We start from the raw sequence: 17,242 nt of genomic DNA, 5'->3' as shown, positions 1-17,242 counted from the left end.
TCTGTCCCAGATCCACTGCCACTGAATCGGGATGGGACTCTGGTGTACAGGCTGGTTGCATAATAGATCAGGAGCTTAGGAACTTGCCCTGGTTTCTGTTGATACCAGTTTAAGTAGTGGCTAACGCTCTGATTGGCCTGGCAAGTGATGGAGACTCTGTCTCCTAGAGATGCAGACAGGGAGGAGGGAGACTGGGTCACCTGGATGTCACATCTGGTACCTGAGATTGGAAACATAAAAACACATCTCCATGTTATTACTAATGATACAAGAGGACTATCCTGTAGGATCAGGCAGTACTGATCACACAGGCAGAGTAAATTCTAAAGCTCTCCATCCTTACCTGGGAGGAACCAGAGCAGCAGGAGACTGAGGAGCTGAGTGGGGGCCTTCATGTTCACTCTGTGTCCTGACTGGGACTGATTTCTGCACAAGATGTGATCAGAGCATTAATAAGTCTCCAGGGCAGTGGGGTTGATCTCCAGTAACATGCAAATTAGCAGAGAGTTGGGCATAGCTGCAGGGCTGGCCAATCTCCATAACACAGCACAGGTGCAATGTCTGCCAGATGCCCAAGTCTGATGAGAGCAGCTCAAATTTGCCTATGGACAGTGTGTTTCTCTCTGGAGGTCAAGGCATTGAATCTGTTTAGTGTTCTTTCAGTACAGTGCTATTTTGCTATTTTCAGTGTTCATACAATGCTTTTATTGCTACTTTTTCATCTAAGACAGGTTCTACCAGACATGATACATTCAAAGGAACTGCCAGAAATTTTAGAAGATCTCTGCATTTGATACCTGGTGATATCATTGGACCCAGAGCATCTTCTTCTTTGATCTGATTCCCTGATGTGTTTGAGGTGATAAATTGTCAATACACAGAGAGAACCCAGGATAGCTATAGAGTTTCCCCTCCATATTTAACAATGTACTGATGGATACAGACATGTGAGTAATTTACTGATGTTATAGAAAAATTCCTCTGAAGTTATATTAAAGGAGAAACCTGAAGAGCGAAGATTAGTTGTACACTAGACAGAGCAGTAAAGCTCAAAATTCATTAGGCATCAGATGGCACACTCTGAAAGGCTTTGTTTTAGTAGTGGGGCAAAATTGCCCCTATATTAAATGCCATTTTGGTTTTTCCTAATAAAGGTTAAAAGCAAGACTTTAATAGAGTCCAACAGTTTCAACTGACAAGATTAGGTACCATAGAAAAAAAATATTAATGACTTTAGCAATAGAAAATATCCAAATTGAGCACAGTGGGAAAAAGATATTGAAGAAATACAATAAAATGAGCAGAGCATGAAATGAGCTATGACAACTTTAAGTCATTTATTGTGTATATAACTGAAGTCCTAAAGAGGAAGAGGTAGTGAGAGGAAGCACAAAAAATATTTGAATGCATCACTAGAGTTTTCCAGATTTTAAGAAATTATTCCCAGGGCTTTCAAAATTAAAAAGCCAAAGTCAGCTCAAAACCATGAATTCAGTGGCTAAATAGAGAAGCCCAAGAAAAATCACACACCTTTTCCATAACTCCCACTGTGGTCCTGGCTGTAGTTGCAAATACATTTCTAACATGTGGGTGGTCAGGTGAAAATCAGGAAATTATCTTTGAAATGAAAACACCAGCCTCACAACTGAAAAGTAGAGTTAATATTGGTTAGTCCTCTTGGGATTATGAAGGCAACATATACATTTTGGAGTCAATTGTTCTGGTTCATTTCTTAATAATTTGTAAGCTTGCCAGTTCTGAGTAGTCCCCAGAACAGAAGAAGAGTCTGCACTAAGTACAATCTATAGTAGATCTTACGACTCAGTGGACCAATGATGCTAAAGTGCCTGAATGTTATAGAAAGCTCCAGCAGGAGAACCATGGTTCAGACCTCTAGAGTATTGGGATAATGCCATAATCCCTTTTGAAAATAAGACTCAGCTTTTTGAGATATGGGTCCTGATTTGATATTAATCCCTAATAGATACTACAGGCTATCTATAGTGGCTCAGATGGTAAAGAATTTGGCTACAATGTAGAAGACCTGGGTTTGATCCCTGGGTTGGAAAGATCCCTTGGAGGAGGCCATGGCAACCCACTCCAGTATTCTTGCCTGGAGAATCCCTATGGACAGAGGAACCTGGTGGGCTACAGTTCATCGGGTCACATAGAGTCAGACATGACTAAAGCATGCATGCACTATCAACAAAGATTGACAATTTAAGTTGTTGCTGGAGGAAATAATTAATACAGGAATTTACATATTGATGGAATATGGATGCATGTTACTGACCGCAGCAGGTCCAGCCCATGTCTCAAGAGAAGGAATGATATCTTGCTTCCCTCAGAGACCATAGTGGGGCCCTTGGTTTCTTTCCTGTGTGTTGTAAGTTGGGGCATCTCACAGTCTCAGATCAGGTCATCTGTACTGTTTTCAGCTCTTCAGGACAAGTGTGTAGCTCTGGGGTTTCCGTGGACAAGACTGAGAGGAGTGAGGTTTGTGAAGACCTTCTGGGATGTCAGGTATCTCCTTCAGTCTTCTCACATCTCCTTGGAGCAAGCTAGACAGCATGTCTGGTTTAGTCTAGTTTCCTTCTTTCTTTCTCTGGGTTTAACTGTCCATTGGCAACCTTCCTAAGGAGGATCCTGTCAGTTACCATAAGAGGTAAACTGAACACAGGAGGGAGATGAAATGGTAGGCAGGTCTCTAGGGATAAGACACAGTCTTGTGGTCACCCTGTTTTGGCTTTAGAACTACATGTGCCCATGGGAAATGAGACTTGAGCAAACAAGCTCACTGCTCTGCAGGAAAATGGGATGAGCTGTGTGGAAGACAGGAACAAAAGATGCAGGCTGGGTTTGCACAGGTGTATATGGCCTGATGAAAACTCCTCATTCATTATCATTCCTCTCTTACGAGTTTAACTGTTTTAGATCCCACATGTAAGTGATATCATATGGTATTTGTCTTTCTCCGTTTGACTTATCTCATTGAGCATAATGTGCTCAAGGTCCATTCATATCGCCCATTTGGCAGGTTTTCTTCCTTTCACACTACTGGATAATACTCCACTATATATGAAATGGAATGCATATAATGGAATATATACATATATAATGGAATATATATATATACACACAATGGAATATATGTAATGGAAGGAATATATATATATATACACAATGAAATTATATTCTACCCACACCTCTTTCCCCTTTGAGAACCATTAATTAGTTTTCTGTTTGTGAGTCTGTTTCTATTTTGTAAAATAAGTTTGTTTGTACCATTTTGGGGGGCTTCCCCGGTGGCTCAGCAGTAAAAGAATCTACCTACAATGCAGGAGTTGTGGGTTCAGTCCCTGGGTTGGGAAGATCCCCTGGAGGAGGGCATGGGAATCTTCCCAGCTCACGGGTTTTCTCCAGCACTCAGCACAAGGCAGCTCCTCTCCAGGTGTCCCCATCACATCTGAGCCCGTTCAAGCCTTAGGGGCTCCTGTTGAAAATGGGACAGTAGCACTCAGTATCTCAGCACTTCTAAGAACAGGCTTCTGTCTTGTGTTTCTGCTGCATGTGTCTGCCATCTAATGGCAGTTTTGTGATACAGTTATAAAATTTTCAATGTGGAATCTCAAAGCATCTTGACTGTGAGATTTTTACTGTTATTAATACTTCTGAAGCTGATACTGTGTCTTCCACACAAAATTTCTATCCTCAATAATCCAGTCATCTAAATAGGAATCCAGGAAAGATATTGGTCATAAAAGAGTTAGGGCTAGGTTCTTGATCCACATGAAATGTCAAAGACATCTCATGGTTTTGGGAAAGAGCAGGTGGGACAGGAGGGTCCCTGCAGGTACAATGGCAAGGGCCAGACAGGTAGGAGCAGGCTCCTAGTCTAGAACTGTTGACCCAGCCTCATCCTCTCATTCCAGAAAGCCCTACAGAGCAGTCCTGAGAACCATAGTAGCTGTACCAGCCAAGGAAGATTCAGGACCAAGAGTGTGTGAGGTCTGTGCTCTGAGCCATAACACCATTGAGTGACCAGGGGTGATCTTTTGGACCATTACTGAATAATTGAGTTTTCTGTGATGATGAAAGTGCCAGCATTTGTGTTGCTCAATATGGCAACCATTGGGGATGCCCAGGTGGCTCTAGTGGTAAAGAATACACCTGCCAACACAGGAGACAAAACTGATGAGGGTTTGATCCCTGGGTCAGGAAGATCCCCTGGAGGAGGGCATGGCAATCCACATTAGCCACAGGTGGCTACTGAGCACCTAGAATGCAGGTAGTGCAACAGAGAAGCTATGTTTTTAATTTTAAGTAATTCTAATTTAAGTTGTGAAGCTACATGTGGTTCATATTTAATATGTTAGTGGGTACAGTTTTAAACTTTCAGTTCGGTTCAGTTCAGTTCAGTGCTCAGTTGTGTCCGACTCTTTGCGACCCCGTGAATCTCAGCAGGCCAAGGCCTCCCTGTCCATCACCAACTCCCGGAGTTCACTCAGACTCACGTCCATCGAGTCAGTGATGCCATCCAGCCATCTCATCCTCTGTCGTCCCCTTCTCCTCCTGCCCCCAATCCCTCCCAGCATTAGAATCTTTTCCAATGAGTCAACTCTTCGCATGAGGTGGCCAAAGTACTGGAGTTTCAGCTTTAGCGTCATTCCTTCCAAAGAAATCCAAGGGCTGATCTCCTTCAGAATGGACTGGTTGGATCTCCTTGCAGTCCAAGGGACTCTCAAGCATCTTCTCCAACACCACAGTTCAAAAGCATCAATTCTTTGGCGCTCAGCCTTCTTCACAGTCCAACTCTCACATCCATACATGACCACAGGAAAAACCGTAGCCTTGACTAGACAAACCTTTGTCAGCAAAGTAATGTCTCTGCTTTTGAATATGCTATCCAGGTTGGTCATAACTTTCCTTCCAAGGAGAAAGTGTCTTTTAATGTCATGGCTGCAGTCACCATCTGCAGTGATTTTGGAGCCCCAAAAAATAAAGTCTGACACTGTTTCCACTGTTTCCCCATCTATTTGCCATGATCTTCGTTTTCTGAATGTTGAGCTTTAAGCCAACTTTTTCAGTCTCCACTTTCACTTTCATCAAGAGGCTTTTGAGTTCCTCTTCACTTTCTGCCTTAAGGGTGGTGTCATCTGCATATCTGAGGTTATTGATGCCATGATCTTCGTTTTCTGAATGATGCCATGGGACCGGATGCCATGATCTTCGTTTTCTGAATGTTGAGCTTTAAGCCAACTTTTTCACTCTCCACTTTCACTTTCATCAAGAGGCTTTTGAGTTCCTCTTCACTTTCTGCCATAGGGTGGTGTCATCTGCATATCTGAGGTTATTGATATTTCTCCTGGCAATCTTGATTCCAGCTTGTCCTTCATCCATTCCAGCGTTTCTCATGATGTACTCTGCATAGAAGTTAAATAAGCAGGGTGACAATATACGGCCTTGATGTACTCCTTTTCCTATTTGGAACCAGTCTGTTGTTCCATGTCCAGTTATAACTGTTGCTTCCTGACCTGCATACAGATTTCTCAAGAGGCAGGTCAAGTGGTCTGGTATTCCCATCTCTTTCAGAATTTTCCACAGTTTATTGTGATCCCCACAGTCAAAGGCTTTGGCATAGTCAATAAAGCAGAAATAGATGTTTTCCTGGAACTCTCTTGCTTTTTCCATGATCCAGCGGATGTTGGCAATTTGATCATTGGTTCCTCTGCCTTTTCTAAAACCAGCTTGAGCATCAGGAAGTTCGCGGTTCATGTATTGCTGAAGCCTGGCTTGGAGAATTTTGAGCATTACTTTACTAGTGTGTGAGATGAGTGCAATTGTGTGGTAGTTTGAGCATTCTTTGGCATTGCCTTTCTTTGGGATTGGAATGAAAACGGACCTTTTCCAGTCCTGTGGCCACTGCTGAGTTTTCCAAATTTGCTGGCATATTGAGTGCAGCACTTTCACAGCATCATCTTTCAGGATTTGGAATAGCTCAACTGGAATTCCATCACCTCCACTAGCTTTGTTCGTAGTGATGCTTCCTAAGGCCCACTTGACTTCACATTCCAGGATGTCTGGCTCTAGGTCAGTGATCACCCCATCGTGATTATCTGGGTCGTGAAGATCTTTTTTGTACAGTTCTTCTGTGTATTCTTGCCACCTCTTCTTAATATTTTCTGCTTCTGTTAGGTCCATACCATTTCTGTCCTTTATTGAGCCCATCTTTGCATGAAATGTTCCCTTGGCATCTCTGATTTTCTTGAAGAGATCTCTAGTCTTTCCCATTCTGTTGTTTTCCTCTATTTCTTTGCAGTGATTGCTGAGGAAGGCTTTCTTAGCTCTTCTTGCTATTCTTTGGAACTCTGCATTCAGATCCTTATATCTTTCCTTTTCTCCTTTGCTTTTCACTTCTCTTCTTTTCACAGCTATTTGTAAGGCCTCCCCAGACAGCCCTTTGCTTTTTTGCATTTCTTTTCCAATAGCAGTAGCAAAACTTTTGAAAAAAATATTATGTCTATGATTTTCCAGGTTTTACAAAATCATTTCCAGGACTTCAATCATTAAAAATCAAGATCAGGTCAAAACCATGAATTCAGTGGCTGAATTTAGGAAAGCCTGAGAAAAATCACACACAGCTCCTTCTGGTGTCCTGGCTGCAGTTGTGAATATGTTTCTAGCATTTGAATGGCCAGGAGAATATCAAGAAATGAAATGAAATTCATTTGAAATGAAATTGTATTTTCAAATGAAAGTGAAGTGAAAGTGAAGTCGCTCAGTCGTGTCCGACCCTTAGCGACCCCATGGACTGCAGCCTACCAGGCTCCTTCATCCATGGGATTTTCTAGGCAAGAGTACTGGAGTGGGTTGCCATTGCCTTCTCCATTTCAAATGAAAATACAACCCTAATAACTAAAAAATAGAGGCAACACAACTTAGTTTTCTTTGGAGTCTTCAAGCTACATATGCATTGTGGAGTCAGTTATTGTGACTCATTTCTTAATAACTTGTATGTTTGTCAGTTCTGAGTGATCCCAGAAGACAAGAAGACTCTGCACTAAGTAAAACCTGCAGTAGACCTTATGACCTACTGGACCAATGATGCTACCGTGCCTGGGGTAGATAGGGACAGTGGATGGATATTACAGAAAGCTCCAGCAGGAGAACCACAGTTCAGACCTCTAGAGTATCATGTTCATTGGACTTGATGGGCAAGAAGTTGCTGGAATGAGAATGACTGGTAAGATATACCTATGCCAAAGGATGAGATGTAAATCCTACAAAAATTCATGGGCTAGTGATCAGTGAATATGGCAGGGGTTCAGATCAATGTGATCTACTCTCCAGTGGTCAATACAATGCCTCTCTCGGTTAGAGGTCATTAGGACACAGGTTGATTTAGAATTCATTCTTGTGGCATATCTTGGTCACGGCTGGACATAGGATGACTTTTTCAGTTGGCCCCTTCAAGTTGTCCAATATCAATAATCTATACAATGTTAGGGGACTTGCCTAACACAGTGGGTGAGAATCACCTGCCAATGCAGGGGACACAGGCTTGATCTTTGGTCTGTAACGATTCCACACACGCAGAGCAGCTAAAGCCCATGCACCATGCTACTGAGTCTGCACTCTAAAGCCTGTGAGCTGCAACTTCTGAAGCCTGAGCACTCCATAGCCTGTGCTCCATGGTAAGAGAAGCCACCACAATGAAAAGTCAGTGAACTGCAATGAAGAGGAGCCCATCCTCATAGTAACTAGACAAAGCCTGCATGCAGCAAGAAGATCCAGAGCAAAAAAGGTAAAATAAAGAAACAATTAAATTATTTATAGGGCTTCCCTGGTAACTCAGTGGTAAAGAACCTGCCTGCAATGCAGGAGACCACAGTTCAATTCCTGGGTTGGGAAGATCCCCTGGAGAAGGGATAGGCTACCCATTCCAGTATTCTTGGGCTTCCCTGGTGGCTCAGCTGGTAAAATTTTTATACAGCATTAGGAAGGTTGGCTAAAGAATGACCTAAAGGAAATCATAAAAATCACTGTGCATTTTAAAGTGTAGTTTGTCCTCTAATCTACACAAGAGGTCTGGAGAGTCACTCAACCAATATTTGTTACACAGTCCAAGAGCTGGTCAAGGAAACAGATTATATGCTGGTACAATATTTGTAGCATAAATATGGGACTTTAACATCTACTGGTAAATAAATCAGTTCTTCATAACTGTATCTCCTGAAATTCTGATATGCTTCCCACTTTTAGGCTGATAATTGTTGCTTATACTGTACTTGGAAATATCTGATTTTATCCATGGCAGATGGTGACTGCATCCATGAAATTAAAACGTGCTTGCTCCTTGGAAGAAAAGTTGTGACAAACTTAGTGTATTAAAAGGCACAGATATTACTTTGCTGACAAAGGTCCATCTAGTCAAATCTATGGTTTTTCCGGTAGTCATGTATGGATGTGAGAAAGTGAAAGTGTTAGTTGCTCAGTTGTGTCCCACTCTTTGTGACCCCACGGACTGTAGCCTCCCAGGCTCTTCTGCCCTTGGGATTTGCCAGCCAAGAATACTGTGGGTTGCCACTTTCTTCTCCAGGGGATCTCCTGACCCAGGTATCGAGCCCGGTCTCCCGCATTGGAGGCAGACTCTTTAAGGTCTGAAGCACCAGGGAAGCCTAGGAATGTGAGAGTTGGACCATAAAGAAAGCTGAGTGCCAAATAATTGATGCCTTTGAACTGTGGTGTTGTAGATGACTCTTGAGAGTCCCTTGGACTGCAAGGATATCCAACCAGTCAATCCTAAAGGAAATCAGCCCTAACTATTCATTGAAAGGACTGCTGCTAAAGCTGAAGCTCCAATACTTTGGCCACCTGATGAGAAGAGCCAACATATTAGAAAAGACCCTAATGCTGGGAAAGCTTGAAGGCAGGAGGAGAAGGAGATGACAGAGGATAAGATGGTTGGATGGCATCGCTGACTCAATGGACATGAGTTTGAGCAAACTCCAGGAGACAGTGATGGACAGGAATGCCTACAGTCCATGGGGTCACAAAGATTCAGACACAACTGAGGGACTGAACAACAGCAATTTATTTTTCAGTGATTCAGTCTTCTGTTTGTTAATTGGTCAGTTTAATCACTATTATCTTTATAAATCACAAGTAATATATTGGTGAGAAAATTATTAACCACATTTCAACTTAAAAGGAAAAAAAAAAGACTGAATAATGAATATCTCAGACCCAGAACATATAGCATCATTGTGAACATAACTATAATGAGAATTTTCATAGCCTGCAATGATTTACATTTTAACTTTAGACAATATTATCTCCATTCACGCCCTTTGAACTAGGACTGGGTTGGAACAGTATTTCAATGTGAGCACAACCAATGTGGGAGTTTTAAAAATAGTGCTTGAATAGGACAATGCTATAGCTGAAGCTGATACATGAGTTTGAACGAACTCTGGGAGATAGTGGAGGACAGGGAAGCCTGGTGCACTGCAGTCCATGGGGTCGCAGAGTTGGACACGACTTAGCAACTGAACAGCAACAACAACAGCTAGTACTATACCTCATTTGTTTCATTTATGTAATCACTTTGCTCAAATGCATGTGTTGTGGGTAGAAGTATATATAAAAATGGTATATATTTAGTTACATAAACTTCTATATGCATTAAACATGTATAAATATCTGTAGCAGTAATACATCAAATAAATATATGTGCACAGATTGCATATTATATACACAACACAAATTTTTCACAAATGAGGTATTTGTCTCAAATTTTCATCAGCTTTGATAAAAAGTTTTCAGTATCATATGCTTCATCCCAAACAAAGTGAAAATATACATTACAAGAAGTGATATTTCTACACAGAGTGTTCAGACACACAATCACCAATTTTCTCCACACAATAGTATAATGTGATAGAATATTATATGGAAGTAATCTGAATTGTGGGCCTTGATAACATAAACCCAAGTGTAAAGAAAGCTGAGGAAGAGATAAGATTTTGAGATAGTTCAGTTTTAATAAATGTGACCTAATTCCATGTTTTGAAACACACTGTTTTCAACCTATATCCCACTGTTTCCATGAAGTTATAAGATCTGTGCCTATATTCATTTCATTTTTAATTTTGCATTGATTGGAAAGCAAAGCTGGTTTTTTAGATATATGGCTTTAAAAAGAAACCCTCTTAAATGGCTTCACTGGGCAAAAACAAACAAACAAAAAACTCTTCAGCTGAATGAACATACCCTAAAACATAGTTTTTAAGAAGTTGTATAGATCACCTGTTACCTTGTTAAAAAGTAGACCCCTCTTTCTTTTTAGACACCAAAAAGCTATGACCAACCTAGAAAGCATATTAAAAAGCAGAGACATTACTTTGCCAACAAAGGTCCATATAGTCAAAGCTATGGTTTTTTCAGTAGTCATATATGGATGTGAGAGTTGGACCACAGAGAAAGTTGAGCACGGAAGAATTGATGCTTTTGAACTGTGGTGTTGGATAAGACTCTTGAGAGTCCCTTGGACAGCAAGGAGATCAAAACAGTTGGTCCTAAAAGAAATAAGTCCTGAATATTCACTGGAAGGACTGATGTTGAAGCTGAAGCTCCAATACATTGGTCACCTGATGTGTGGAACTGACTCATTTGAAAAGACCCTGATGCTGGGAAGGATTGAAGGTGGGAGGAGAAGGGGACCACAGATGAGGAGATAGTTGGATGGCATCACCGACTCAATGGACATAAGTTTGAGCAATCTCTGGGAGTTGGTGATGGACTGGAAAGCCTGGCGTGCTGCAGTCCATGGGGTCACAAAGAGTCAGACACAACTGAGCAACTGAACTGAACTCTTAAACCTGAAAACTAAATTTAAGGTGAGTCTGCTCTATTTTTCATTTTGTAATAAGCAACTTCTCAGTGATTCTGATGATGCTGTTTAATCCAAACAATTTTTTAGCAACAAGGTATTTTAAATAAATAGGTAAAAGAATGCTATATCCACATTTTGGTGATTGGAGTGTTTTGGAAAAGAAGGCTTTTTCAAATGCCTTTATCAAATGATTGTCTTATATTTCATGCAGTTTCTTCAGTTTTCTCTTTACTGTATTGTTTAATGATTTTTACTTGTTATGAGCCCAGCCTTGCTGTACATATTCATAAGCACAATCAGATGTATTCTGGGGCCATTATAAGGTGGCAATTTTCTGAGATATGATATATATGACCATATGGATTAACCTGCTTTCAAAATCTCCATTATCATCTTCAATTCTGGAAGCACATTTTAAAAACTGATTTTTTGGTATGGTTTCCTGTAGAGTTGTTTAACGATGGACACTCCAATGAGATTTGGAGATCAGAAGAGGAATATTCAATATTTATCAGCACCCGCAGGCAGATACATGGACACAGGCAAGACTTAAGAATCACCTGAGGGGCTGCAGGCGTCTTGCAACATCAGCACCCCCAAGCCTGGGCATCAGAGACAGGCCACATGAGCCCTACATGTGGGTGAACACAGCCTACACTTCCAGTGGCAGATGTGCTCTGGCCTTTGGGGAAGCACCAGGGAATCACTTATTCTACTACTGCCTCACATTCCCCACACATTACAGGTTATAGTTTAGAGTCACATCCTGTGTTTAAAAAAAAAAACCTACTTGAAAGACGTATATTTGTTTTTCTCTTGCTGAAAATCCTGGTTAGAACCATAAATTAGACTCATGTGTAATCGTCCATCCATTACTCAGTCATAAGAGATGTCATCATGTCTGTTCTGCGGGCACTCAGGAGAAGGAAAGAGAGTTAGGGTGCTGGTCCTGCCTCTTCCACCAAAACTTCTAGTCACATCCAAAGCCAGGGTGCATCTCAGAAATGCTCTCAGCAGATGGAGGCACCAAGAGTTTCTGGACAGTCTAGCCTCCCACATCTGCTCCCCAGGGTGGTTTATGTTTGGGTGTGTAACACTGTAGGAGGTGTACCATCAGTTTGTAGATAGTAATAAGTTGGAGCATCTTCAGCCTCCAGGTGAGAGTGGTGAGAGTGAAATCTGTCCCAGATCTACTGCCACTGAACCGGGATGGGACCCCAGTTCCCAAATTGGATGCTGCATAGAACAGGAGCTTAGGAACTTGCCCTGGTTTCTGCTGATATCTGTCTAACCATTTGCTAATGCTTTAACTGGCCCAGCAAATGATAGATACTCTGTCTCCTAGAAAGGCAGACAAGGAGGATGGAGGCTGAGTCATCTGGATGCCACACCTGGCATCTGAGATTGGAAACACAAAAACCCATATCCATGTTATTATTAATGATATAAGAGGACTATCCTGTAGAACCACAATACATGGGCAGAATAAATTCCTATAGCTTTCCATCCTTACCTGGGAGGAGCCAGAGCAGCAGGAGACTGAGGAGCTGAGTGGGGGACCTCATGTTCACTCTGAGTCCTGACTGGGACTGATTTATGCACAAGATGTGATCAGAACATTAATAAGTCTCCAGGGCAGTGGATTTATCTCCAGTAACATGCAAATCAGCAGAGGATGGGGCAGAGCTGGGCACAGCTGCAGGGCTGGTAGTGTCTATAGCACAGCACAGGTGCAGTGTCTGAAAGTGAATGTCACATAGTCATGCCCGACTCTTTGCGACCCCTTGGTCTGGAGCCCTCCAGTCTCCTCCGTCCATGGGATTTTCCAGGCAAGAATACTGGAGTGGGTTGTCATTTCCTTCTCCAGGGGATCTTCCCGACCCAGGGATTGAACACAGGTCTCCTGCATTGAAGGCAGATTCTTTACCATCTGAGCCACCAGGGAAGCCCAGTGTCTGCCAGATGCCCAAGTCTTATCACAGCAGCTCAAATTTGCCCACGGACAGTACGTTTCTCCCAGGAGGTCACAGAATTAAATTATTCTTCTGTTATTTTAGCAGTGTTCAATTATTATTTTCAATTTTGATACATTTTTTCCCTGCTACTTTCCCATCTAAGACAGGTTCTATCATGGATGACATATTTCAGGAAACTGCAAGAAATTTTTACAAGATCTCTGCATTGGGTATCCAGGGATATTGTTGAGTCTAGAATGTCTTACTGTTTGACCTGATTCCATGATGCACTTGGAGTGATAAATTATTAGCAGAGAGACAGAGCTCAGGATAACTCAGAGTTTCTCCTCCATATATTTAACAATGCACTGCTGGATACAGACATGTGCAGAATCTACTGATGTTGTAGGAAAATTTTCTGAACTTGTGTGTGCCTGTTAGTTGCTTAGTCTTGTCTGATTCTTTGCAACCCCATGGACTGTAGCCCACCGGGTTTCTCTGTCCATGGGATTCACCACGCAAGAATACTGGAGTGGCTTGCCCTTTCCTTCTCCAGGGGATCTTCCTGACCCAGTGATTGAACCCATGTCTCCTGCATTACAGGCGGATGCTTTACCATCTGAGCATCTAGGGAAGCCTGTGTTTAATGATGTACTGATGAATACAGACATGTGCAGAATCTACTGATGTAGAAAATTTTCTCTGAACTTGGTAGAGGAAAATCCCTGCTGCGTTCTCACAGAGCCGGGATTAGGTTTTTCCACCAGCCAGCGCACAGTCTCATCATTCATGAGGCATCAGGATGCATACTCCAAAAGGCTTTGTTTCAGTAGATGGTGAAATTATCCCTATAGTAGATGCCACTCATGCCTTTCCTAATTAAAAAAAAAAAAAGTAGACTCAAACAGTATCAATTGACAAGTTTAGATTAGGTTGCAGAAAAGGTTAGTGACTTTCATGACTGAAAACACCCAGAGCTGAGCACAATGAGAAAAAATATTTAAAAAAATACAATAAAATGAGCAAAACATTAGCAAGCTGCAAGAGAACTTGTAGCAATCTATTGCATATATAACTGAAGTCCTAAAAGGAAGACGTAGGGAGAGCAGTGCAAAATTTTTTGAAAAATATGTCTATGATTTTCCAGGATTAAAAAAAAGTCACTTCAAGGACTTTCCTAGGTAAAAATCAAGATCAGGTCAAAACCATGAATTAAGTGGTTGACTTTAGAGAATGCTGAGAAAAATCACACACCTTACCCACAGCTCCCTCTGGTGTTCTGGCTGTAGTTGCAAATAAGATTCTAGCATTTGAATGATCAGGGGGAAGATCACAAAATTATCTTCAAAATAAAAATATAACCCTCATAACTAAAAAGTGGAGTTGCAACTTAGTATTCTTTGGATTCCATAAGTTACATATTGACTCAATTCTTAGCAACTTGTAAGACTGCTAGCTCTAAGTGATCCCCAGAAGAGAAGAATCTGCACTAAGTACTACCTGCAGTGGGCCTTATAACCCAGTGGACCAATGATGCTGCAGTGCCTGGGGTAGATAGGGGCAGTAGATGGATGTTACAGAAAGCACCTGCAGGAGAACCACAGTTCAGACCTCTAGAGTATCATCATGTTCATTAGACTCGATGGGCAAGAAATTGCTGGGAAGTGGATGACTGGAAAAAATTATTTGACCCAAAGGTCCATATAGTCAAAGCTATGGTTTTTCCTGTGAAAGTGAAAATGAAGTCGCTCAGTCATGTCTGACTCTTAGCGACCCCATGGACTGCAGCCCACCAGGCTCCTCCGTCCGTGGGATTTTCCAGGCAAGAGTACTGGGGTGGGGTGCCATTGCCTTCTCCAATGGTTTTTCCTGTAGTCATGTACAAATGTGAGATTTGGACCATAAAGAAGGCTGAATGCTGAAGAATTGATGCTTTCAGAAGGTGGTGCTGAAGAAGACTGAGATCCCCTTGGACAGCAAGGAAATCAAACCAGTCAATCCTAAAAGAAATCAACCCTGAATATTCATTGGAAGGACTGATGCTGAAGCTGAAGCTCCAATTCTTTGGCCACCTGATGCAAAGAACTGATTCATTGGAAAAGACCCTGATGCTGGGAAGAATTGAAGGCAGGAGGAGAAGGTGACAACAGAGGATGAGATGGTTGGATCGCATCACCAACTCAGTGGACATGAGTTTGAACAAACTCTGGGTAATAGTGAAGGACAGGGAATCCTGGTGTGCTGCAGTCTGTGGGATCACAAAGATTCCTACAAGACTGAGTAACTGAACAACAACAACAGCAACAACAAAAGGATGGAATTGAAATTTTAGATAAATTAATGGGATGCTAATTAGTGAGTACGGTAGTGGTTCAGATGCCTGAGGCATACTGCCACATCCTATTCAAGGTAAAGAACAAGCAACTGATCCTTGTCCTCCTATCACTGAGGATGAACCAGTGTTTTTAAGGCTCTGTGTAATGTGGACACAACACATAATACACCAGGCTACACTGGACCATGTATTTATTGGTTAATGTCAAAAGTTGTCCCTTGGAGTATGAAATAGCAACCCATTCTAGTATTCTTGCCTGAAAAATCCCATAGCCAGGGGAGGCTGGCAGGCTATAGTCAACAGGGTTGTACAAAGTCAGACATGACTGAAGCAACTTAGCATGCATACACACTAATTAAGTATGCAATTTTAATTGCAATCGCTATGGAACCCATTAGGCTGAAATAGAAAATCATGTTTAATATGTTTATTTCTTTAACCAGAAAGTATTATACTGTCCTAGCAATCTGGAATTATTTTACTTCGATCATAGCATATCACGACATGTAACATTAAAGTATTCACTTTCTATACGACAACAGTGGAAAAAATAGACATTAGATGACATAAAATTGCAAACTTTAAAGATCCTTTTCCAGTTAGACTAATGTCGAACTGGACATTATTCTGTATTATTAACTTTATTCTGTATTATTTTCCAAAATTGCCTATGGTTATTAGACTGGATGCATTTAATTGACAAATGTAGACAAGGCAGGGTGGAGGAGGCTGACCTTTGACTCAGTTCCCCTTTCACAGAACTGGCTGCTACAGGACACAGAACCCCTTACAGTCCCTGCTGCTTCTGCCAGGACCAGGCTATGCCGCTGATGGAGCCTTAACACATGGTACCTGACGGGCAGACAAGACACTCACGGTCCAGAGCCCTCACTGCAAACTCTTCCCCTGAGATCTCCACCATCTTCCTCTAACTCAGACTCAGAGCATCTGCTGTCAGTTCCCCAGAGAAGCTGCACTTTGAACAGCTGAGCCACCCAGGCAGGGAGGTTTGTGTTCAGGGCTGTATCACTGTGGGAGGATCTTCTGTACCTTGGTAACAGTAATAGACTCCAGCATCCTCAGCCTGCACTCTGCTGATTGTAAGTGTGAAATCTGTCCCTGACCCACTGCCAGTGAACCTGTCTGAGACCCCAGAGTAATGGTTGGAAACCTGATAGATCAGACCCTGTGGTGATTGGCCTGGTTTATATTGAATCCAACTCAAATAGGTTTTTCCATCACTGTGTACCAGGCTTTGACTAGACTTGCAGGAGATGGAGGCCATCTCTCCAGGGATGATAGACAGGGAGAGTGGAGTCTGGGTCAGCACAACATCCCCACTGGATCCTAAAGGAATGACATAGAATTAGAAAGCTACAAATATTAGCAACCATTTTTATTGTTTCCATTTTCTGATTTATTTTAGCTAAAACATTAAAACTACTTTGTATTACTCACATTGTCTGTGATCATACAGCAAAATTGTACAATCACAATAATGAACTTGATATCTGTGAAGTGTAAAGAGACCTCTAAACATCCCCTACATCATCCCCACTTCCCCTGTCACAGTCCTGACCAGAGCACAGGACCTTCTTCCTTCTGGAACGTTCCTCACTCTCATTGATCTAAGGTTCCCATGCTCATCTGCAGGACAAGTCATACACATCTAACAGAGAACACATGTGGAGAGCAGTGCTGCCCCAGAGCTCACCCCCATCCTCCTTCTCATCCCTCTCCGTACTTACCTGGGACCCAGAGCAGGAGGAGCCCCAGGAGCTGAGCAGAGAACCTCATGTTCAGAAGTGTGAACTGAGGAGTCCTGATAAGTCAGAGCAAGACCAGAGCTGAGCTTTTATCTCAGACTTGCAAAGGAATGTCCTCCCTGGGGAATAACATGCAAATCCACTGGTGGGGGCAGAGGTGTGCACAGAGCCAGGGGGAGGGTGGGAGGGGTCAACTTTCAGCCAAGTGAAATAAAGGTCTTCTGTGCTGAGATGTAAACCAATGGCTACAGTCTACACTGCTTGGAGCAGTGGGATGAAGAATCTCACTGTG

At 42.1% G+C, this 17,242-nt stretch overlaps 1 gene segment (V, D, J or C); it reads right to left on the bottom strand.

The window, feature by feature from the left end:
- Positions 1–17,001, bottom strand: part of LOC102404081 — a 53,997-nt gene extending 36,996 nt beyond the window's left edge. Inside the window, 2 exon segments of the V gene segment in view lie at positions 16,222–16,531; positions 16,933–17,001. Coding sequence covers positions 16,222–16,531; positions 16,933–16,981 — 359 coding nt within the window.
- Between the last annotated feature and the right edge of the window lie 241 nt (positions 17,002–17,242).

Source organism: Bubalus bubalis, chromosome 12 (genome assembly GCF_019923935.1).
Source record: "Bubalus bubalis isolate 160015118507 breed Murrah chromosome 12, NDDB_SH_1, whole genome shotgun sequence".
In the NCBI taxonomy this organism is placed as follows: domain Eukaryota; kingdom Metazoa; phylum Chordata; class Mammalia; order Artiodactyla; family Bovidae; genus Bubalus; species Bubalus bubalis.
The sequence above is the reverse complement of the archived record's forward strand: the minus strand, read 5'-3'. Positions and strand labels throughout refer to the sequence as shown.